At 41.6% G+C, this 21,792-nt stretch overlaps 1 protein-coding gene and 1 non-coding gene across 2 annotated transcripts in view; both read left to right on the top strand.

Annotated features, from left to right (window-relative positions):
- INO80 (INO80 complex ATPase subunit) overlaps nt 1-21,792 on the top strand; it is a 114,933-nt gene that overhangs the window by 11,152 nt on the left and 81,989 nt on the right. The window contains exons 2-11 of the mRNA XM_040969963.1: nt 4,858-5,042; nt 5,557-5,726; nt 5,819-5,886; nt 8,479-8,640; nt 12,089-12,209; nt 13,542-13,756; nt 17,032-17,085; nt 18,391-18,594; nt 20,244-20,439; nt 21,192-21,259. Of these exons, the coding sequence (XP_040825897.1) occupies nt 4,900-5,042; nt 5,557-5,726; nt 5,819-5,886; nt 8,479-8,640; nt 12,089-12,209; nt 13,542-13,756; nt 17,032-17,085; nt 18,391-18,594; nt 20,244-20,439; nt 21,192-21,259 (1,401 nt within the window). The 5' untranslated portion in view covers nt 4,858-4,899. The remainder of the gene's footprint in view (nt 1-4,857; nt 5,043-5,556; nt 5,727-5,818; nt 5,887-8,478; nt 8,641-12,088; nt 12,210-13,541; nt 13,757-17,031; nt 17,086-18,390; nt 18,595-20,243; nt 20,440-21,191; nt 21,260-21,792) is intronic.
- LOC121149716 lies at nt 11,692-11,854 on the top strand. The gene has a single exon (XR_005882847.1). It is a non-coding gene; the product is annotated as a U1 spliceosomal RNA (small nuclear RNA).

The raw sequence follows: 21,792 nt of genomic DNA, 5'->3' as shown, positions 1-21,792 counted from the left end.
TGACCCTGCTATGGCCATTAGGTCCATTTGGGGAATGAGCCAGCGGATGAAAGATTTCTCTGTCCTTATCTTTCAGATAAATCTTTAAAAAAAAAAAAAGGAAATATTTACAGATGTGTAGATACTTGAATTACTGCAGACATCAGTTTTTGTTTTGCTTTTTTTTTTTTTAAGATTTATTTTTATTGGAAAGGCAGATATACAGAGAGGAGAGACAGAGAGGAAGATCTCCCATCCAATGATTCACTCCCCAGGCAGCTGCAACGGCTGGAGCTGAGCAGATCCAAAGCCAGGAGCCTCTTCCAGGTCTCCCACGCGGGTGCAGGGTCCCAAAGCCTTGGGCCGTCCTTGACTGCTTTCCCGGGCCACAAGCAGGGGGCTGGAAGGGAAGTGGGTCTGCCGGGATTAGAACCGGCGCCCATATGGGATCCCGGGTGTGCAAGGCGAAGACCTTAACCACTGCGCCATCACACCGGGCCCCATACCTCAGTTTCTAACCCTGTTCTAATAACATGATTAGGACTCCTTGAAAAGGCTGATTCTAAGATTGGTGCAGAAAATGTATATAAGGAAAAACTTGAGCCTTTTGTGGGGCCAGGAAATATGAAAGTATCCTAGAAACAACTGCTGCAGCCACAGCCACCCCACTGTGATGGCAGCGAATCAGAATTCATCCAGAACTGGGCATGGCGCTGTGGCCTAGCAGCTGGAGTCTTCGCCTTGAATGGGCTGGAATCCCATATGAGCATGGATTCTAATCCTGGCAGCTCCACTTCCCATCCAGCTCCCTGCTTGTGTCCTGGGACAGCAGTTGAGGACGGCTCAAAGCTTTGGGACCCTGCACCCATGTGGGAGACCTGGAGGAAAGTTCCTGGCTCCTGGCTTCGGATTGGCGCAGCACCGGCCTTTGGTGTCACTTGAGGAGTGAACCAATGGACGGAAGATCTTCCTTTCTGTCTCTCCTCCTCTCTGTATATCTGACTTTGCAATAAAAATAAATATATAAAAAAAAAAAAAAGAATTCAACAAGAACTGCCAGCTGCCAACCCAGTACAGTGGAAATGGCAAACTAACTGAAGTGCTGTTGGGTTATTATCTGTAATGTAAAATAAGTATGAAACTATACTGATTTTAAAAAATCATCAGATTTGCTTGAAATATTTCTATGGTATGACTGGCCTGTTAGTTCAATTGTCTAATCTTGCACCTCCAAGCACTGGGATACCAAATGGGCGCTGTTTTGTGTCCTGGCTGCTGAACTTCCCACGAAGTTCCCTGTTCATTGCCTAGAAAAGCAGTGGAGGACAGCCCAGGGTCTTGGGACCCTGCCGCTGTGTGGGGGACCTGGAAGAAGCTCCTGGTTCCTGGCTTCAGATCAGCTAACCCCTTCCTATTGTGACCATTTGGGGAATGAACCAGCTGATGGAAGTGCTTTCTGTCTCTCCTCTCTGTAAATCTGTCTTTCCAAGAAGAATAAATAAATCTTAAAAAAAAAAGAAAAGAAAAAGGAAGAGTATTCCAGTGCTCTGATTTGCTGGAGAGACTTTAGGAGAGTTTATCTTGGGAACTGTTGTGTCAGATTTCCAAGACTGCCATTTCTGGCTATGTGACCTTGAGTTTCATAAGCCGTTTGCATGTAAAGTAGTAGTTTGGTTAGCTTCTACTTAATATAGGGTATTAATGAATTAATGTATTCATATGGTACACATACAAAATGTTTGGCACATAGCTCACAATAGAAGGTATGTATGTTCTCCTATGTTTGTTGATATTTGATAGAATAAAAAAACGGGGCTTTGGAGGCTGCTTGCATGGAGTGGAAAAAAAATCACTCATTAACGAACACTCATTAACTGTTCATTAGCTAGTATGATGCAAACATATCTGCTTGTTCACATCATTAGACAAGTTAGTGAAGAGAAAGAAATTATGTTTTTTGTCAAGGTAACTATGGAAAGTTTAAGTAGCCAGTGTATAAGAGATCGAGAGGCACGAGGCAGTTAGTATCCGATTGAACTCTTGCTTACTCTAGCCAAAATTACCAGAGTACCGATTCTCAGACATTGTTAAATTATTCCAGTCCCCAAATAAAAACTGACTACTATAGAAACATCTAACATACACGAGTGTTTGGAATTTCAAGTGTTTTTGGTTTATCTCTTTGTATTCTCAATAATAAACTGTCGGGTCTGGTGGTGTGGCCTAGCAGCTAAAGTTCTCACCTTGAACATGCCAGGATCCCATATGGGCGCCGGTTCTAATCCCGGTAGGTCCACTTCCCATCCAGCTCCCTGCTTGTGGCCTGGGAAAGCAGTCAAGGACAGCCCAAAGCATTGGGACCCTGCACCCGTGTGGGAGACCTGGAGGAAGTTCCTGGATCCCGGCTTCGGATTGGCATAGCACTGGCCGTTGAGCTCACTTGGGGAGTAAATCATGGGATGTAAGATCTTTATCTCTCCTCTTCTCTGTATATCTGATTTTGTAATAAAAAAAAATAAATCTTTAAAAAAAAAAGTTATAGTCGTAAGAGCAAAACTCAAGATAAAGATTTTATCATTTCAGGGTTGGCTCTGTAGCTTAGTGGGCTGATTCTCTGCCAGCAGTGTCAACATTGTCTATGGGTGCTAGTTCAAGTCCTGGCTGCTTCACTTCCCAATCCAGCTATGTGCTTATGGCCTGGGAAAGCAGCAGAGGATGGCACAAATCCTTGGACCCTGCACCGATGTGGGAGACCTAAAGGAAGTTCCTGGCTCCTGGCATCAGACTAGCCCAATTTCGGCTGTTACTGTCATCTGGGGAAGTGAATTAACAAATGGAAGACCTCTCTTTATCTCTTATTCTGTCTCTGAAATATACCTTTCAAATAAAATAAAGAAATAAACATGTTTTTTAAAAGAAAAGCATGTTATTTTTTTTTTTTTAAAGATTTATTTTTATTATTTTTTCATTGGAAAGGCGGATATACAGAGAGGAGAGACAGAGAGGAAGATCTTCCGTCCGATGATTCACTCCCCAAGTGAGCGCAACGGGCCGATACTATGCCGATCCGAAGCCAGGAGCCTCTTTTGGGTCTCCCACGCGGGTGCAGGGTCCCAAAGCCTTGGTCTGTCCTTGACTGCTTTCCCGGGCCACAGGCAGGGAGCTGGAAGGGAAGTGGGTCTGCCGGGATTAGAACCGGCGCCCATATGGGATCCCGGGCGTGTAAGGCGAGGACCTTTAACCACTTGCGCCACCGCGCCGGGCCCGAAAAGCATGTTATTTTAAAAAGATATTATTTGGGCCAGAAATATTTAGATCTCAGAGTATTGAAAGTTTTCAGATCTCAGAGTATTGAAAGTTTTCAGATCTCAGAGTATTGAAAGTTTTCAAATGTTTCAATAAATTTAATAGTTTATCATCTTATCTTAAAACTGAAATTTGGATACGTATATATGTATGTCATGTATATGTAAAGGTTTAATATATACATAAACATTTATACATGATATTTAATTAGAATATTTGTGTGTATATATGTGTGTGTGTCTCATATGTATATATGCAGTGTTGGATCTTCCATCTGCTACTTTGTACTGTGAATGTTGGAAGCAGGTGTCACTGAGTCAAGCTGAAAGATCAGAGGCAGAACACTTGGGACCAAAATGTTCCGTGTTCTAACATGAAATTGGGGATCACAGCAGCTTGAGCTGCAGTGCCACAACACTGGACCCAGTGAAGATGCTCTCACTAATTTTCTTCAGTGTTCGGTGGTAAAAGGAGTGCTTGCGTAGGACTACTGTTTCTCTCTCACCCCAGAGTTCAATTTTTAAAATCATTTCTAAATTTTCCTTATTGTTGCCTTTTTACAAAAGGTTCCTTACCACTATACCTATTATTATGATTTTTTAAAGATTTATTTACTTCTATTGGAAAGGCAGATATTCAGAGAGGAGGAGAGACAGAGAGGAAGATCTTCTGTCTGATGGTTCACTCCCTAAGTGGCCACAGTGACTGGAGCTAAGCCAGTCCAAAGCTAGGAGCCTAGGGCTGCTTCTGGGTCTCCCACATGGGTGCAGGGTCCCAGGGCTTTGGACCATCCTCAACTGATTTCTTGGGGCACAATCAGGGAGCTGGATGGGAAGTGGGCCTGCTGGGATTAGAACCGGCGTCCATATCGCATCCTGCTGCGTTCAAGGAGAGCACTTTAGCCACTACGCTAATGCACTGGGCTCCATCTATACCTATTCTTGACATATTTCCACAAATATTAGTACATGGTTGATAAGTAGTTTGAAAGCAGTGCTGCCTGGGTCTCCTTTAGTACTTACCATAGTGCTTTGTACTCTGGTGAGTTTGCAGGTCAGATTTGGATAGCTGGTGACTACACAGCCAAGTAGTTGTGGTAATTGTTAATTACAGGGGAAAAGGGCAGTAGGTGTCCCCACTGAGGGAGGACGAGGTCTTTCCCTCACCCACTTTCTCCCCCAGTCCTTCCCAATCCTTTCCATCCCATCAGGAGACCTCCTTTGTCTCTCTTGTTCCCACCCCTATGTAATAAAGATACATGGATGAATTCAAGTGGATGAATTTAAATAAAAAATAAATTTTTAATAAAGTGGGAAATAAGTGAACTTTTGTAATGCTTGTTTTGAGAAAGCATGTGAATGTTCTTGTGGCATTTGACAGTGTTGCTTTTGACTTCTGCCTTCTCATTAGGAATCAGTGTCTAGCAAGAACTTGATTGTGATCTTTCTGTAGGTTGCTGTCTTCTCAGTGTTTTGTTTTCTAGGAAGTCTGAGTTTACCCTGAGAGCAAAAGGGCAAGGGGAAGGGAGAACAGGTAGTTAAGTCACCTCTCATGCTTGTCTCTGTCCTGCAGCCGTGCAGTCGAAGTCCTTGTGCATGAAGACAAATTTGTTCTATGGCCTCGGAGTTGGGTGCCGGGGACGATGGCAGCTGCTCTGAGCTGGCAAAGCCCCTCTACCTTCAGTACCTGGAGAGGGCCCTCCGCTTGGACCATTTTCTGCGACAGACATCAGCCATCTTCAACAGAAATATTTCTAGGTGTGTTATTTCATGTTTGCAGTATAATATATAACCACAATACTGATTCTTACATTCTTACATTACATACTTTAGGGTTAATTTTTTTTGTGGCTTTTATTACATTTTATATTGTATTTTTTCAATTCTCAAATAACAACTTACTCAAAGGATTAGTTTTTTTATTTATTTGGGAGAGCTACAGAGAGAAAAATCGCTGTTAAGTCGTCTTATGGCCACCATGGCTGTGGCTGGGCCAGGCTGAATACAGAGTCCATGTGCTTGTTCAAGGTAAACCACTTGGGTGGTGGGACCAGCTCTTTGGTCCATTTTGAGCTGCTTTTCCCATACTGTTATCAGGGAGTTGGATCAGAAATGGTGCAACTAGGACATGAATCAGTGCTCACACAGGTTGCCCACATTGCAGGTGGCAGCTTATTGCACTCTGCTGCAATACCGACCCTTTACCTTGGTTTACTCTAGTTTGCTGTATCACTTGTGATTCTAGACTAACCCACCATTCTTCAATTTGTAGTGATGACAGTGAAGATGGGTTGGATGACAGTAATCCTTTATTGCCCCAGTCTGGGGATCCCTTAATACAAGTTAAGGAAGAACCTCCAAATTCATTGCTTGGTGAAACTTCTGGAGCAAGCAGTTCTGGAATGGTAAACACATACTCACTGAATGGAGTTCTGCAGTCAGGTCAGTGTGATTGGAGCTTCTCCTTTGTACCAGCAATTCTTTTGGGGCAGTCATTCTTTCATTTTTTTAATTCTTTATGTTTCTTTGTACAGAATCAAAATCTGACAAGGGGAATTTATATAACTTTTCTAAGTTGAAGAAAAGCAGAAAGTGGCTAAAGGTAAGAAGAGATAAGGCAGTGTATTTGCTGTCCAAATAATCTGTCCAAATTCCTGACACAATGGACATTTACCAACTCATTTGGCAGAATAACAGGTTTTTCTTAGATGTGAAACAGTTGTGCTGGATGTGGGTTGTTTTTGCAAAGGTTGTAGAGAAAAGATTTACTTATTTATTTGTTTATTTATTTGTCTGTAAGGCATAATAACGGAGAGAAAGGGAGAGACAGGTTTTCATCTGCTGGTTCATTTCCAAAATGGCTACAACAGCTGGAGTTGGAACAAGCCAGAGGCAGGAAGCAGATATCCCACATGAGTGACAGGTTGCCAAGTGCTTGGGCCATCATCTGCTGTTTTCCCAGGCACATTATCAGGGAGCTGGACTGAAAATATTTGGGATGCCTATGTCGCAGGTAGTTGTTTAATTTGCTGTGCCACAATGCTGGCCCCAGTGAAACCATTTTCTGTGAGGAAGGAAGGAATATAAAAATTCATCAGAAGGCCTGGTGCAATGCCTTGCCTTGCATGTGTGGAGATCCCATATAGGCAATGGTTTGTATCCGGCTATGCCATTTCCCATCCAGCTTCCTGCTTGTGGCCTGAGAAAGCAGTAGAGGTTGGGCTAAGGCCTTGGGACCCTGCGCCCAAATGGAAGACCTGGAAGAAGGTCCATTAAATGGACAGACTGAATAAAGAATAATGTTTTTTTTTTTTTTTCTATTTAACTGATTATTTCTGTTTCTTACTTTTACCTGAAGAAATCAGTGCAGTTTATGTCTTCACTTCGATTAAAAGCTCTTTTAGAGACTCCTGTGTGGAATATCTGATTGGTCCAAGCCAATGAGGCTTTAGGCAGTTGGGAAGGTGGAAATGTCTTATGCTTTACTGTCACATTATTTAAAATTGAGGTATAGGGCCCAGTGCGGTGGCCTAGTGGCTAAAGTCCTCACATTGAACATGCTGGGATCCCATATAGACGCCGGTTCTAATCCCAGTAACTCCACTTCTCATCCATCTCCCTGCTTGTGGCCTGGGAAAGCAGTCGAGGACGGCCCAAAGCCTTAGGATCCTGCACCTGTGTGGGAGACCTGGAAGAAGCTCCTGGCTTTGGATCGGTTCAGCTCTAGCTGTTGTGGCTGCTTGGAGAGTGAACCATTGGACAGAAGATCTTCCTCTCTGTCTCTGCTTCTCTCTGTATATCTGACTTGACAATAAAATTAAAATAAATCTATTTAAAAAAAAAATAAGTAAAATTGAGGTATAATTCACTTGCCCTAAAATCCACATCTTTGAAGTTTGAAATTAGTGATTTTTAGTGTATTTATATATGTAGCTGGGCAGCCATTGCCACTGTTTCATAACATGAGATCACTTTATTTATTTATTTATTTGTTTATTTTTACTTGAAAGGCAGAATTAGAGAATCTTTTATGTGCCAGTTCACTCCCCAAATACCCGTAACAGCTGGAGCTAGGTTGGTCCGAAGGCAGGAACCACGAGCTGCTGGGGGTACAGTGGCCTAAGCACTTCTTTCCTAAAAGAGTTGGATTGAAAGAGGAACAGCTGGTGATTGAACTGACTCTCATATGCCAACAGCGCTGACCCCAAAATCTTGTGCTTGTGGCAATCATGCCCACATCTTTTTTTTTTTTAATCTCTCTCTTTTTTTTTAAGTATTTATTTATTTTAAAAGCAGAATTATAGAGAGAAGAGGGAAAACAGGTTTTCCAGTTACTGCTTAATTGTCCAAATGGCTGCAATGGATTGGACTATCCAGGTCAGGAACTTCATCTGGGTCTTCCTCAAAGATAACAGGGGCCAGGCTTTGGTTATCTTCAGTTTTTTCCCAGTCACGTTAGCAGAGACTTGGATTGTAAGTGGAGCAGCCCCGACTCAGACATTCATGCATGCCTGTGTTGCAGGTGGTGGCTTAATCTCTCATGACATAGCTTTGGCTCTACTTACTCTCCCTCTCCACAAGTCCCTGACATTCTCTAGTCTATTTCTGGGCTCTATCAATTTGCATGGTCTGGACATTTCATGTAAATTGAATTATAAAACGTGTACATTTTTTTTGTGTCTGGCTCCTTGTACTCAGTGTTATGTCCAAGTTATTTATATTGTGGTATATATGAGTAGTCCATTTTTAAAAGGCTGAATGACATTTTACTACCTGAATATACCAGATTTTACTTATCCATTTTTCAATTAATGCCTGTTTTGATTGATTCTCCTTTATTGGCCATTACTGCTTACTGTCTGTATTCATTTATAACAAAGAAGTAGTTGTTTTGGCCATGGTATTTGATGTTTAAATTAGAGTGCTTAATATATATTTTAAGTTCTTAGTAGAGCTCAGCTTTCTTCCTGTTTGTAGCATTTCCCATGTTTAGGTGCTGTTGAACTTGCGCCTGTTGAGTTTAATTATTGTCCTTTTCTTCTTCAGTTGGATTGATGAAAGAGTAGTATAGGGGAAAAAGGAAAGAGTATATTTAATTATTTTTATTATTGTATTGAGTTCTGGAAAAAATGCTTGGAATATATGTGGAATTGGTTCATGGCAAATGTTAATTTCTCTTTCACTGCCTTTTCAGAGCATTCTGTTAAGTGACGAGTCCAGTGAGGCAGAGTCTCAGAGTGAAGACAATGATGAAGAAGATGATGAGCTCAACCTCAGCAGAGAAGAACTTCATAACATGCTTAGACTCCACAAGTACAAAAAACTTCACCAAAATAAGTACAGTAAAGACAAGGAGGTATGCCTTTTAGGAGAAACTTCAGACTATGCTTAGTATTTACTTGGTAATTATCAGATATGCATCTCTTTTTAACTATTATTAATTTATTGTATTTGAAAGACATAGTTTTGCTGGGGAGACAGAGCTCTTCTACTCACTAGTTCACTGCCCAGATGTCCACAATGGTCGGGGTCAGTCTTTTCTGAAGCCAGGAGTGTCTTCTAGGTCTCCCACGTGCAGGGGTACAGTGACCCAAACACTTGGGCAATCTTCCACTGCTTTCCCAGGTGCTTTAGCAGGGAGCTGGATTGGAAGGGAATCAGACTGATGTCCATGCCTTGCTTTAGCAGCATGTTTTCAAACTGGTGTCCGTGTGGGGATTCTGGCATCTCAGGAGGCAGCTTACTTGCTGCACTGCAGTGCTGACCCTAAAGATATGTCATTTTAACCTTGTATTTAGATGACCTTTATTAGGTTTGTTGATATACATCACATGCCAAAAATTAACCTTTCAAAGCATGTATTTGAGTAGTTAAAAGGATTATATTAATATCATCACTATTTCTGGAATATTTTCATCATCTCAGAAAGAAAATCCACAGCCCTTATTCCTTATTCTCCATCTCCCAGGCAATTGCCAGTCCATCTTCTGTCTTTGTAAACGTGCCCATTTAGTCATTAACTGCACAGGACATTATGCAGCAGGCAGTCTTTAGTGTTTAGCACTTTTATTCTTGGTCTTAGTGGCTGTTTTCAAGGATTGTCTATGATGTGGCATGGCTGCATTTCATTCCTTTCTATTGCCAAATTCTCTAGAAATTTCATATCACATTTTATTCTCCCATCCACTGGTTGACTTTGCAATTATTTCTAGTGCTACCAGGAAAATTTGTATGCAGGTTTTTCTGCATTCATTTCTGTGGCGTTAGAGTTGTTGGTTCTTGTTATTTTCTGCTTAACCTTTTGAGGACTTGTAAAATGTGCATTCCAGTGTTAACACAGATAGTCTTGAAACAAAACTACTTCCTTCTCACATTAACATTGAAATAATAGTTTCAAGGGGTAGCTTTTTGAGCATTGTTAGAAAATCACTCCAATTTTTGCCAGAGCTGTGACTCATTGTACATAATAACCAATAGTGGACTTGAGGATTTAACACTTTTCCAGCAGTTATTCCAAAGTTGGTTTAAGGGCTTTTTAATTAAGGGCTTACTAATTAAGGGCTTACTAATACAGAAGTGATAAGCAGAATACCAGACTGTTTTAAATCACAGTTTCTTCAAATCCAGTCTAAAGCATTTGGTGGTCCAAGTATTTGCTCATTTTTAAAATGGAAGTAAAACATATAAATAAGGGAGTTTATGTTATGTACAGAGTTTATCCATATTGATGGGTGCTTATTTGATAGGGACCTCAGAATAGTTCTCCATATTACTTGTTCATCCTGGTTTTGGTCCTTGGGCAACTCACTTGGCTGTAATCTGTGAATGAAATTCAACAATGGAGCATGCAGTTTTTTAGTTTATTGCTGTCATAGTGAGCACTGACTGTAATTTTAAAAAAATATATTTATTTATGGGCCCAGTGCAGTAGGCTAGTGGCCAAGCTCCTCGCCTTGAATGTACAAGGATCCCATATGGGTACTGGTTCCTATCCTTTATGCTCCACTTCCCTTCCAGCTCCCTGCTTGTGACCTGGGAATGCAGTAGAGGTCAGCCCAAAGCCTTGGAACCCTGCACCCGCATGGGAGATCCAGACGAAGCTCCTGGCTCTTGATTGCTCAACTCTGGCTATTATGACTATTTGGGGAGTGAACCAGTGGAGGGAAGATCTTTATCTCTCCATCTCTTTTTAAATCTACCATTCCAATAAAAATAATAAATAAACAAATGAATCTTACTATATATATTATATTTCATATTTATATTCATTTATTTAGTAAATGGATTTATAGAGACAGAGAAATTTTCAGTCTGTGGGTCCCTTCCCCAAATGGTTTTATTCAGCAGGAATGGGCCAAAATGGCTTGAGTCTGGCAAAATGGAACTCCATCTAGGTTTCCTATATGGGTACCTTCCTAGGCACATGAGCAGAAAGCTGGGTCAGAAGTGGAGCAGCCGGGACTTGAGGTGCCCCTTTGGGGTGCTAGCCTCAGGAGGTTGCTTTCCCTTGTGCTTCTGTATTTTGAGAGAATATGTGAAATTTAACAAGTAATTTGAATAATGTTTGAAAGGGCTTGATGTTTCCTCAGTAGAAGTTAGATTATTCAAGAGTTAGAATCATGGCAGTGTAGGCAGGTAATAGCAGACTTTCCTAGTGGAAGTGGAAAAGAGTTAAAATAGATGAAACAATTTGGATGATTGTTAATTTTTTAAAAGAAATGTAACATAATTATCAGGAATCTTAGTAAATTTGTAGACCTGCTGGTAGTTGAAAACATGGTTTATTCTTTTTAAAATCAATTTTATTTATTTATTTGTTTGTTTTTATTGGGAATTCAGATTTATAGAGAAGGAAAGACAGAGAGGAAGATCTTCCATCTTCTGGTTCACTGCCTAAGTGGCTGCAGCAGAGCTGAGTCAGTCCAGTACCATGCAGGTGCAGGGTCCCAAGGCTTAGGACTGTCCTCTGCTGCTTTCCCAGACCACAAGCTGGGAGCTGGATGGGAAGTGGAGCAGCTGAGACACGAAGATGCCCATATGGGATCCTGGCACATGTAAGATGAAGACATCAGCCACTAGGCTACCACACTGGGTCCCAAATTGATTTATGAATGGTCCATTAGTTTAGCTGGTTCTTGCTGTGATGCATTTAGGTTATTTTTGATGCTGTTTACATAGTTGAGAAGAATATGTATTATGGTTGGATGGGTTTAAGTGTTGGGAAAAGTGGATGAGACAACTGCTTCCAATTTTTTTTTCCTCGTATTTGGAGGACATGAGGAGAGGAGAGGGCCACTCTCAGCGGTGTAACCACATTGGTGATGAGAAACCTGGTTTATTTCTTATCGATGAATTTCTCCTTAGAAATTCCTTTTGGGAAGGAGTTGGTTACATCTCTCAAACGTACATACTTACCTGACAGGGAGATACCATGATCAGGCAGGTGGTTTTCCCAGAGCGAGGCTCATCCGTTGTCCTGGGGATGTGCTGACCCCTGGGATTTCCCCAAATGTGGCACACTCGACTGCATCACTTGTGGTCGTGGCAAACTGCGTTCATGCTCTCCCCTGCCAGGGGGACATGTATCACAATTAATACCTGTTAGATAGAAACTCAGATGCATGATGGATTTCCTTTTCGAGTTTTGTCCAGTTCCTGTCAGGTGCATGGCAGTTGGACCAATTTTGTTTTTAACCCAAGGAAGAGTCATTAATCATCTGTCTTTGGTATCAGTGGTTGCTTTGTGTCTCAGCTTTTCCATGAAGTAGAACACACACAAGCTTGTCATGGTTTTCATGCTTCAGTTGCAGCAGTATCAATACTACAGTGCAGGTTTGCTGTCCACGTATGACCCTTTCTACGAGCAACAGCGACACCTACTTGGACCTCGAAAAAAGAAATTCAAGGAGGAGAAGAAACTTAAAGGTGACTGTGTTTACTTGCCTTCCCTTTGTATTCATTTTTATTTTCAGAATTGTGTGTTGCCTATTCTACTTTTGTAATACAGAGTTCCTATAGTAGAAATTAGCTGTATTTGAACAACTTCCACGTCCCTTTTCTAGTTCATAGTGAACATTATCAAAGTTATTTCATACTTGACTGAAGTATTTTCTTTGACTTGAAAGATTTAACAAATATGTTCTTTGAATGAATGTTTAAGCAAGTTCATTCCTTTTTTCATCTAGATGATTTGCAAATATTGAAAATATTCAAGAATGGTAAGAAGTTGGTTATACACAGGGGAATATGGAGAATAATTCAAGGTGTTTGAATTCAAGGTGCTGCTGAGTTGATTTAGAATAGATCACTTCCTGATGATTTTCTGTAATGTTTTCCTTCTTTTTTGGAAGTGTACTTTCGTCTCTTAGTGAGCTTTGAGCAACGGGACCTCGGGAAAGGGGTATTTAAAATTTTTTGTTAAGGTTATTACCCTGGAGCTGTGTACTCTACTCAAATAGACTGTGTTTAGCATTTCTTTTCTCTCATGTGCTTCTTGTTTCTCTGCTTTCTTATCCTCCAGATCCTCCTCCTCCCCCTAAACTGTATGAAATGTTAATCCATGCATGATTTTCTCTCACAAGTGGAAATGTCATAGCAAATAATGCAGTTATTATTTTATAAGATTTATTTATTTTTATTGGCAAGTCAGAGTTACAGAGAAGAAGACACAGAGAAAAAGATCTTCATCCACTGGTTCCCTCCCCAAGTGGCCACAATGGCGATAGCTGAGTCAATTCAAAGCCAGGAGCCAGGGGCTTCATTTGGATCTCTCATGCAGTCTCAGGTCCCAAGGCTTTAGGCTGTCCTCTGCTGCTTTCCCTGGCCACACACAGGAAGGAGCTAGATGGGAAGTGAGTAGCCAGGACACAAACCAGCACCCATGGGGATCCCGGCACATGCAAAGTGAGGACTTTAGCCACGAGGCTATCATGCCAGGCCCAAATAGTGCATTAATTTTCTTCTTCTGTCTGATTTATCTTGTGACTGTTCTTTGAGCTGTAGTACTTTAAGCCTCCTTTCCTTCTACTGGGTTCAAAGAACCTTGGTGTTTAAGTTTTATGCTGTTTCCTTGTGTTCTTTTCCCTACTAGTAAAATCGTTCTCCTGGCATGTTTATGGGCCTGAACAGATAAAGGAATAAACAATGCTAGCCTCAGGTAGAATGAGGAAAGAGACTTAAAATGAAGAGACTGCTTTGGGGACTATCTCCTATGGAGGGGACAAAATCCAACTCCTTGTTATTCTGTTTTCGTTGCAGCCAAGTTGAAAAAAGTGAAGAAAAAAAGACGAAGAGATGAAGAGCTTTCCTCTGAAGAATCCCCTCGTCGCCATCACCACCAGACCAAAGTCTTTGCCAAGTTTTCTCATGATGCACCTCCCCCAGGCACTAAGAAGAAACACTTATCCATCGAGCAGCTCAATGCTCGCCGCAGGAAGGTGTGGCTCAGCATTGTGAAGAAGGAGCTACCAAAGGTCAGTGAGTGTCTCAAGTACACTAATCAGAGCAAGAAGTGTGAGCACCAAATACCTGCTCAGACTGGGGTTTGGAAAGAAACTAGGGACCTGAGTTTGCTGACTAGTAAAAAAGTTTCAGTAAATTTTTCTTAAGATTTGATCAGAATTTATAAGACAGTCGTTATGTGGTGCTGTGTTTTTTTTTTGTTTGTTTGTTTTTTAGTATTTATTTTCATTGGAAAGACAAATTTATGGAGAGAAGGAGAGGCAAATACAAAGATTTTCCGTCTGTTGGTTCACTCCCCAAGTGGCCACAATGGCTGGAGCTGAGCCAGTCCAAAGCCAGGAGCCTGGAGCTTCTTGCTGGTCTCCATGTGGGTGTAGGATCCCAAGGCTTTGGGCCGTTCTTGACTGCTTTCCCAGGCCATAAGCAGGGAGCTTGAAGCGGAGCAGCTGGGATGTGAACCAGTGCCCATATCAGATCCTGGTGCGTGCAAGACAAACACTTTAGCCACTAGCTACTGCACTGGGCCTGCTTATTGGTTAAAAAAAAAAGAAAAAGAAAAAGGAGGATGGGGTTAACCTTGTAGTTAAGACATTCATACTCCATGTGGGAGTGTCTGTGTTTAACACTGGACCCTGGCTGCTGACCCCAGCTTCCCCCTAATAGACCCTTGTAGGTAGCAGTGATTGGTTTCTGCTATTGAGATGAAACACTGAGACTGATGTCCTGGCTCCTGACCTAGGACTAGTCCTTTATGTTGCAGGTGTGTGGCTACCTAAGTGTCCAGTAATGAATAGATCAATTAAAAAGAAAAATACACACACAAAATAGAATACTGTCCAGACATAAAAAGGAAGACATCCTGCCAGCATGAATAGCCTATTTCTCAGTGATTTGCTTGTAGGGCTGAAAGAGGGGAGAGAGAATTAGGTGAAGAAAAGAGAGAAGACAATATGTTGTTATCTACTGATCTGCAGATAACATCATTGGGGCTGGACTAAAGCCAAGAACCAGGAATTCTGTGGGTTGTCAGGTGCATTGGCATGGAGCTGGATCAGAAACAGTTGCTGGGACTTGAACTCCTTCTCTGAGTTTCCCAAGTGGCATCTTACCATTTTTGTATCGCAGTGCCTGCTCAGATTGTTTTATTTAGGCAAAAGAAACGAAGAAAGCAGGTTCCACATGATCATACTCATGTGAAGTGAAAAAGTAATTGTTGATACAAAAGTTTACAGTAATTTCAGTTACCAGGGATTGGGTAGAGTAGGAGGCATGGAGAGATGCTACTTAATAGATGCTAGATTATACTTAAGTGAAAGAAATTCTGGTGTTTTTTTTGCATTGTATGGTTAACTGCAAATAGCAATGATGTGTATATTTTTAAATGCCAGCAGAAACTTTTGAACATAGTTACAAAAGATTTTAAACTTTTGAGAAAATGGTTAATGTTTACCATGAATTGAACATTGCACAATATATACATATTTTTATTTAAAGAGTATTTGTTTGAAAGGCAGAGTGACAGAGGAAGGAAGCAAGGGGCAGAGAATTTGTTTACTAGTTCATTTCTTTTTTTTTAAAAGATTTATTTATTTTTTTATTACAAAGTCATATATACAGAGAGGAGGAGAGACAGAGAAGAAGATCTTCCATTCAACGATTCACTCCCCAAGTGAGCGCAACGATCGATGCCATGCTTATCTGAAGCTGGGAACCAGGAACCTATTTCGGGTATCCCACACAGGTCTCAAGGCTCAGGGCCGTCCTCGACTGCTTTCCCAGGCCACAAGCAGGGAGCTGGATGGGAAGTGGGGCTGCCAGGATTAGAACCGGCGCCCATATGGGATCCCGGCGCATTCAAGGCGAGGACTTTAGCCACTAGGCCACGCCACCGGGCCCTACTAGTTCATTTCTTAAATATCTCCAAAGGCCTGGCCTGGTTCAGGTGGAAGCTTGAGCCTGGAACGCTATGGATCTTTTACATGTTTGTTGGGCAGTCGGCTACTTGGGCCATTTGCTTTTACAGACATATTGGCGGGGAGATGTATCAAGCAGATATAGCCTGAACTATGGCATCATAGGCAATCACTTAATTTGTTGTGACACAAAAATCTTTTGCTTCTACTTTTTGTTTTTTATGACGCTATTTTAGTCCTTTTTTTTTTTGTGAATCTTTGAAAATTTGAGTTTCTGTGTTGGTTTCTGATATTTAGATGATACTGATAATTAGATATTTAAGATTTATTTTTATTTGAGTTAGAGAAATTGAAAGACAAAGAGAGGTCTTCCATCGGCTAGTTAACTCCTCATAAAACTGCGGTGACTGGAGCTGGTATAGTCTAAAACCAGGAGCCAGGAGCTTCTTTTGGCTTTCTTGTGAGGGTTCAGGATCCCAAGCACTTGGGCCATTAGCAGTGAGCTGGGACATGAACCAGTACTTGTATGTAATGCAGAGCCACAGGCAGAAACTTAGCCTGTTGTGCCATGGCACTGGCCCCAGATTATAGATTTTAAGAGAACCTTATTACAGAGGCAGACAAGTAGTTCCTATCTGCTGGTTTATTCTCCAAAGCATGCAGTGGCCAGTCTCTGCAGGTCAAATCCTAGAGTCAGGAACTCCATCCTGGTCTCCCACATGGTGACAGAGACCCAGCTACTTGAGCCATCACTGGTTTATTTCCTGGGTCTGCATTGATAGGGAACTGTAATCAGAAGCCAGAACTAGAGCCTGGAATTAAAGCAAGGCACTTGATTGGAACATGGTTGTCTTAGTCCATGTCTTTTTTTCACGCACGTGAACACAAAACACACACACACACACACACACACATACACACACACTCACACTCATGCTCACTCACTCACTCACTCTCCAGGTGTCCCCATCAGCCAGGACAGTGATAGGCTGAATCCTCCAGCCTGGCCTCCATCCAGGTTTCCCATGTGGGTGACAAAGGCTCAAGCACTTGAGCCTTTCTGCTGCCTCCTGGGATGATTGGTGGGAAGCTACCTTAGAAATTGACCAGAAACAACTTTGGCCAGGCATTCCTGTAAGGGCTTTGGATGTCCCAAAGTGGTAACTTAACCAGATGTGCAACAGTAATCAATCCTAGTTTAATGTTTCTTTAGTCTGTATGGATCTAGATGGCATTCAGAAATATTGTATGCTGGTTATGTTTGATTTGGTAATTTATTTTCTAATATTTTGAGGATTGAATAAAATGCATGTCAGTACATGATTTTATTTCAAAAATGAATCCTCAGTGAAATACTCTTAAAATTATTTTAGGCCAACAAGCAAAAAGCTTCGGCTCGTAACCTGTTTCTCACCAACAGCCGAAAGGTAAGATTTTAAACTGTTTTATGTTTTCCTGAGTATATTCTTGTTCTTTAGGTCGATTCTTGCCAGTTTTGTTGATGATGACTTATTGATCGTGAGTCTAATGGGATTAATAGTTCTGAATCTGCTTAATAAATAAAATGGTGCTGTTTGACATTTTCTGGTATTTCACCTTTTTTTTTAAGTTTTATTTATTTTTATTGGAAAGGCAAATTGATAGAGAGAAGGAGAGGCAAAAGAAAGATCTTCCATCCACGTAGTTCACTTCCCAAAAGGCTGCAACAGCTGGAACTGAGCCAATCCAAGCCTCCGTGGATCTGCCATGCAGGTGCAGGGTCCCAAGCTGTTAGGCCATCCTCTGCTGCTTTTCCAGGCTACAAGCAGCCATGGATGGGAAGTAGAATAGCTGGAACATGAACTGGCACCCATGTGAGATCCCGGCACATGTAAGTTGATGACTTTAGCCAGGAGGCTACTGCGCTGGGCCAATTTCAGCCTTTTTGTGTATTATCCTACTGAAGTTCCTTGGGCACATCACAGAATCTTCTTACATTTAGTCTCTTCATGCAACAAATGATTAAGGTGCATTTCTTCCATAAGAGAAAATTAGATGACTGCCTGTGAAATTTGTTTTGGGGAACTAATGCAGTTTTTGAACACAGATTATATAAGTTAGGCTTATAAGATACCATTAGAAGCAGTTATGTCTGTTACTATTCATGTGTGTGGTGACATTTGGCAACTCCCTAATGTCAACTCTTAGTCATACTACTTTTTTTTTTTAATTTATTTATTTTTACTGCCAAGTCAGATATACAGAGAGGAGGAGAGACAGAGAGGAAGATCTCCCATTCATTGATTTATTCCCCAAATTCTCACAATGGCCAGAGCTCAGCCGGTCAGAAGCCAGGAGCCAGGAGCTCCTTCCGGGTCTCCCACATAGATACAGGATCCCAAAGCTTTGGGCAATCCTCAACTGCTTTCCCAGGTCACAATCAGGGAGCCAGATGGGAAGTGGAGCTGCCAGGATTAGAACTGATGCCCATATGGCAACCCAGTGTGTTCAAGGTAAGGACGTTAACCGCTAGACCACTGTGCCAGGCCCTCCTATATTGCTTATTTTTGATATTGGCCTAGGAGCTAGACCTGGGTCTTATTGTGCAAAGAAATGATTGAGTTGAGGAGGAAAGATATGCAATAATAGGACAGCCATTTACACTGAATAGGTTGAGGAACCGTGGTTGACAGCCCTGGAGGAGCTGGCCTCTGTTGTTGGGACCCCTGTCATGACAGTGTTATTGTTTGCAGCTGGCTCACCAATGCATGAAGGAGGTACGGCGAGCCGCCTTGCAAGCCCAGAAGAACTGTAAGGAGACCTTACCTCGTGCGCGACGTCTCACCAAGGAAATGCTGCTGTACTGGAAAAAATATGAGAAGGTGGAGAAGGAACACCGCAAGCGTGCAGAGAAGGAAGCTTTGGAGCAACGCAAGTTGGATGAGGAAATGCGGGAGGTAGGGCAAAACATGTTGAAAATTCTCTTTACAGCCGTGGGATGGGCTTGGTTTGTATTTTGAAAATTGTATCGAACCATTAATCTGGCAAAAAAATTTTAAAGATAGAATTTTGAATACCATAATTTTAGTTTTAGCTTAGTAATCCAATTGCTGCTTTATTCGTTCAGTAAGTACCTTCCCTTAGTGTTTTACCTCATCTCTTTCATGCTATCTTCTAATTTTTGCTGCCTTTTCATTCAGTGTAATTCTGGAAGAAAAGGCAGTCAAAGGGAATGAACAGAAGAAATCTTCCAGGTGGTAGATGTAGCTTCCTTTGTTTTGGATGATCAAAGCGTAAGGCCAAACTTAGTGTGGACTGATCTTGGCCATGTAGAACACTGAAGAAAGCAGGAAGAAAGAATGACAAAAGTCAGTCTGTTGCCATTTTTGAGTTAGTTGAAGTAAAAGTAAGTTCAAGTTTGAATAAAGAATGGGAACCAGTGGGTTGGAGGTATAGGGTAAACCCTAGTCAAACTGGAGCTTTGTTCCCCACTCTGTGCTGTTGACTTTCCCCTCTTTAATAATGGCTTTGAGGGTGAGTATGGATTTTATCCTACTTGTCGTAAGTTTCCTGGGTATCTTGTGTATTTGTAAGCATTTGCTGCTTTGAGAATGCTGAGTTTACAATATGAGGCATTTGAGAGTTATCCAGAATCTGCAAATTTTGCAGGATTTTCTGTGTTTATAATCCAGCTGTGTATGACCCAGGTGCCCTAAACCTTGTGGATAACTGATGGCAGCAGTGCTTTTGTTGATTTATTTACCTTTTTCTCAGAACATATGAAATGTGGTTTGATACATTCTATTAATTTTTTTAAAGATTTATTTATTTTATTGGATGGTCAGATATACAGAGAGGAGAAGAGACAGAGAGGAAGATCTTCCATCTGATGGTTCACTCCCCAAGTGACCGCAAAGGCTGAAGCTGAGCCAATCCGAAGCCAGGAGCCTCTTCTGGGTCTCTCACGTGGGTGCAGGGTCCTAAGGCTTTGGGCCGTCCTCAACTGCTTTCCCAGGCCACAGGCAGGGAGCTGGATAGGAAGCAGGGCCTCTAGGATTAGAACCAGTGCCCATATGAGATCCTGGCATGTTCAAGGTGAGGATCTTAACCACTATGCTGTCGTGCTGGGCCCTCTATTAATTTTTTTTTTTAGATTTATTTTATTTTTATTGAATGTCAGATATATACAGAGAGGAGGAAAGACAGAGGGGGAATATTTTCTGTCTGATGATTCACTATCCAGTGGCCACAACTCTCCTTTCACTGGTTCACTGCCAAAGTGTCCTTGATGGCTTGAGCTAGTCCAGGACAAAGTAGCTTCACCTGGGTGTCCCACGTGCATCCGGCGGCCCTTAGCGCTTGCGCTATCCACCACTGCTTTCTTTGGAGCATTACCAGAGAGCTGGCTCAGAAGCAGAGTAGCTGGGATTCCAGCTGGCTCCAGCTTGACCTACTGTGTCACAACATTGGCTGCCTCATTTTTAAAGTAACAAATTTGTAATGGAGTTTGAATGCAAACAAACATGTTTGTTGACTTATGCTTACCACCTCTTCCTTATAATTGATTATTTGGCTCTGGTTTGACTATAAATTCTGTTTCTTTTAGGCCAAGAGACAACAGCGAAAACTTAACTTCTTAATCACCCAAACAGAGCTGTATGCCCATTTCATGAGCCGCAAACGAGACATGGGCCATGATGGGATCCAGGAAGAAATTCTAAGGAAACTGGAAGATAGTTCTACCCAGAGACAGATTGACATTGGTGGGGGAGTGCTAGTTAACATCACGCAGGAGGATTATGGTGAGTCTGACTGGGCGTTCTGGGATTGGGTAGCCCCACCATTTGTACCTAAATGTGTGTATTATGGATTCTTGTGAGTTTTACTTTTCGTGTGTTAATGCTATTAATCAGAAGAACATTTTGGAAAATTTTGTATTTTATGATTTGTTAGAGGTTGAATGTGTTGAATCAGAACTGTGTCCTAGGAGGGAAAACAATCTCTTTCATAACAAAATTCTTATAATAAAAAGATTTTTCAGTTTGGTGTTTTTATGACCACAAAGTTAGACAGAAATTAGGTTAAAGTTTGGGAGAAATTTCACAGAGAATGTTCATTTGATCAGTTTGTGCTAGAAATAAAGAGAATGTGCGGTGCTTCAGTGAGAGTATTTTGGGGTTTGTACATGCTTATATCTTTTGTTCCAAGTTGTTTCACCCAAGGTGAGTCGATTGTAACTTGCGGTCCTTATGCTATTGTTTGTCTTAGCTCTTGGCATCACTTTGTAGAAGTAAACCCAGAACTAAGAGATAGTGGGCCCCAACCCCCTGGTGTTTTTTGCCAGCTAGCTTTGACTGTTGCAAACATGTCAGCCTTGGCCTGTGTTGCATTTTCAGCTTTTTACCTCTCTCAAGGAATTTTGCCTTTTTCCTAACTGCCCTTCATGAGCCAAAGCATGAGCAGAATGAAGGCATTAGGAATCCACACCTCTGCACATCAGTTGCATCTTTAAAGTTGATGAAATTTGATTAACCCATATAAATTTTTCTTTCAGATAGTAACCATTTCAAGGCTCAGGCCCTGAAGAATGCTGAAAATGCTTACCATATCCACCAAGCCCGGGTGAGTTAAAAGTGAAAGAGCATCCTGTAATTGGCCCTGGGAATAGCTAAGTCTTTTATGTAAGAGGTCTTAATCACATGTGTTTGTTAAAATATATTTTAAGGTTTGTTTATTTATTTATTTGAAAGGCTAAGTTACAGAGAGATAGGGAGACACACAGAGAAATCAACCATGCAAGTTTCCAAGGGCTGCAATGCCTAAGCGTGGGCCAAGCTGAAGCTGCAAGCCAGGAGCTCAGAAAATCTTCCAGTTCCCCACATAGGTATAGGACTCCAAACACTTATGCCATCTTCTGTTTCTTTTACAGGCACCTTAGGGAATTGAAATTTGGGTTTTTTTTTTTTTTTTTATTGCAAAGTTAGATATGCATTTAGAGAGGAGGAGAGATAGAGAGAAATATCTTCCGTCCAACGATTCACTCCCCAAGTGACTGCAGTGGCTGATGCTATGCCGATCCAAAGCCAGGAGCCAGGAGCTCTTCCAGGTCTCCCGTGTGGGTACAGGATCCCAAGGCTTTGGGCCATCCTCGACTG

The sequence above is a fragment of the Ochotona curzoniae genome, unplaced genomic scaffold (assembly GCF_017591425.1).
Source record: "Ochotona curzoniae isolate NIBS_2020 unplaced genomic scaffold, NIBS_Ocur_1.0 scaffold_4701, whole genome shotgun sequence".
Lineage (NCBI taxonomy): Eukaryota > Metazoa > Chordata > Mammalia > Lagomorpha > Ochotonidae > Ochotona > Ochotona curzoniae.
The sequence above is the reverse complement of the archived record's forward strand: the minus strand, read 5'-3'. Positions and strand labels throughout refer to the sequence as shown.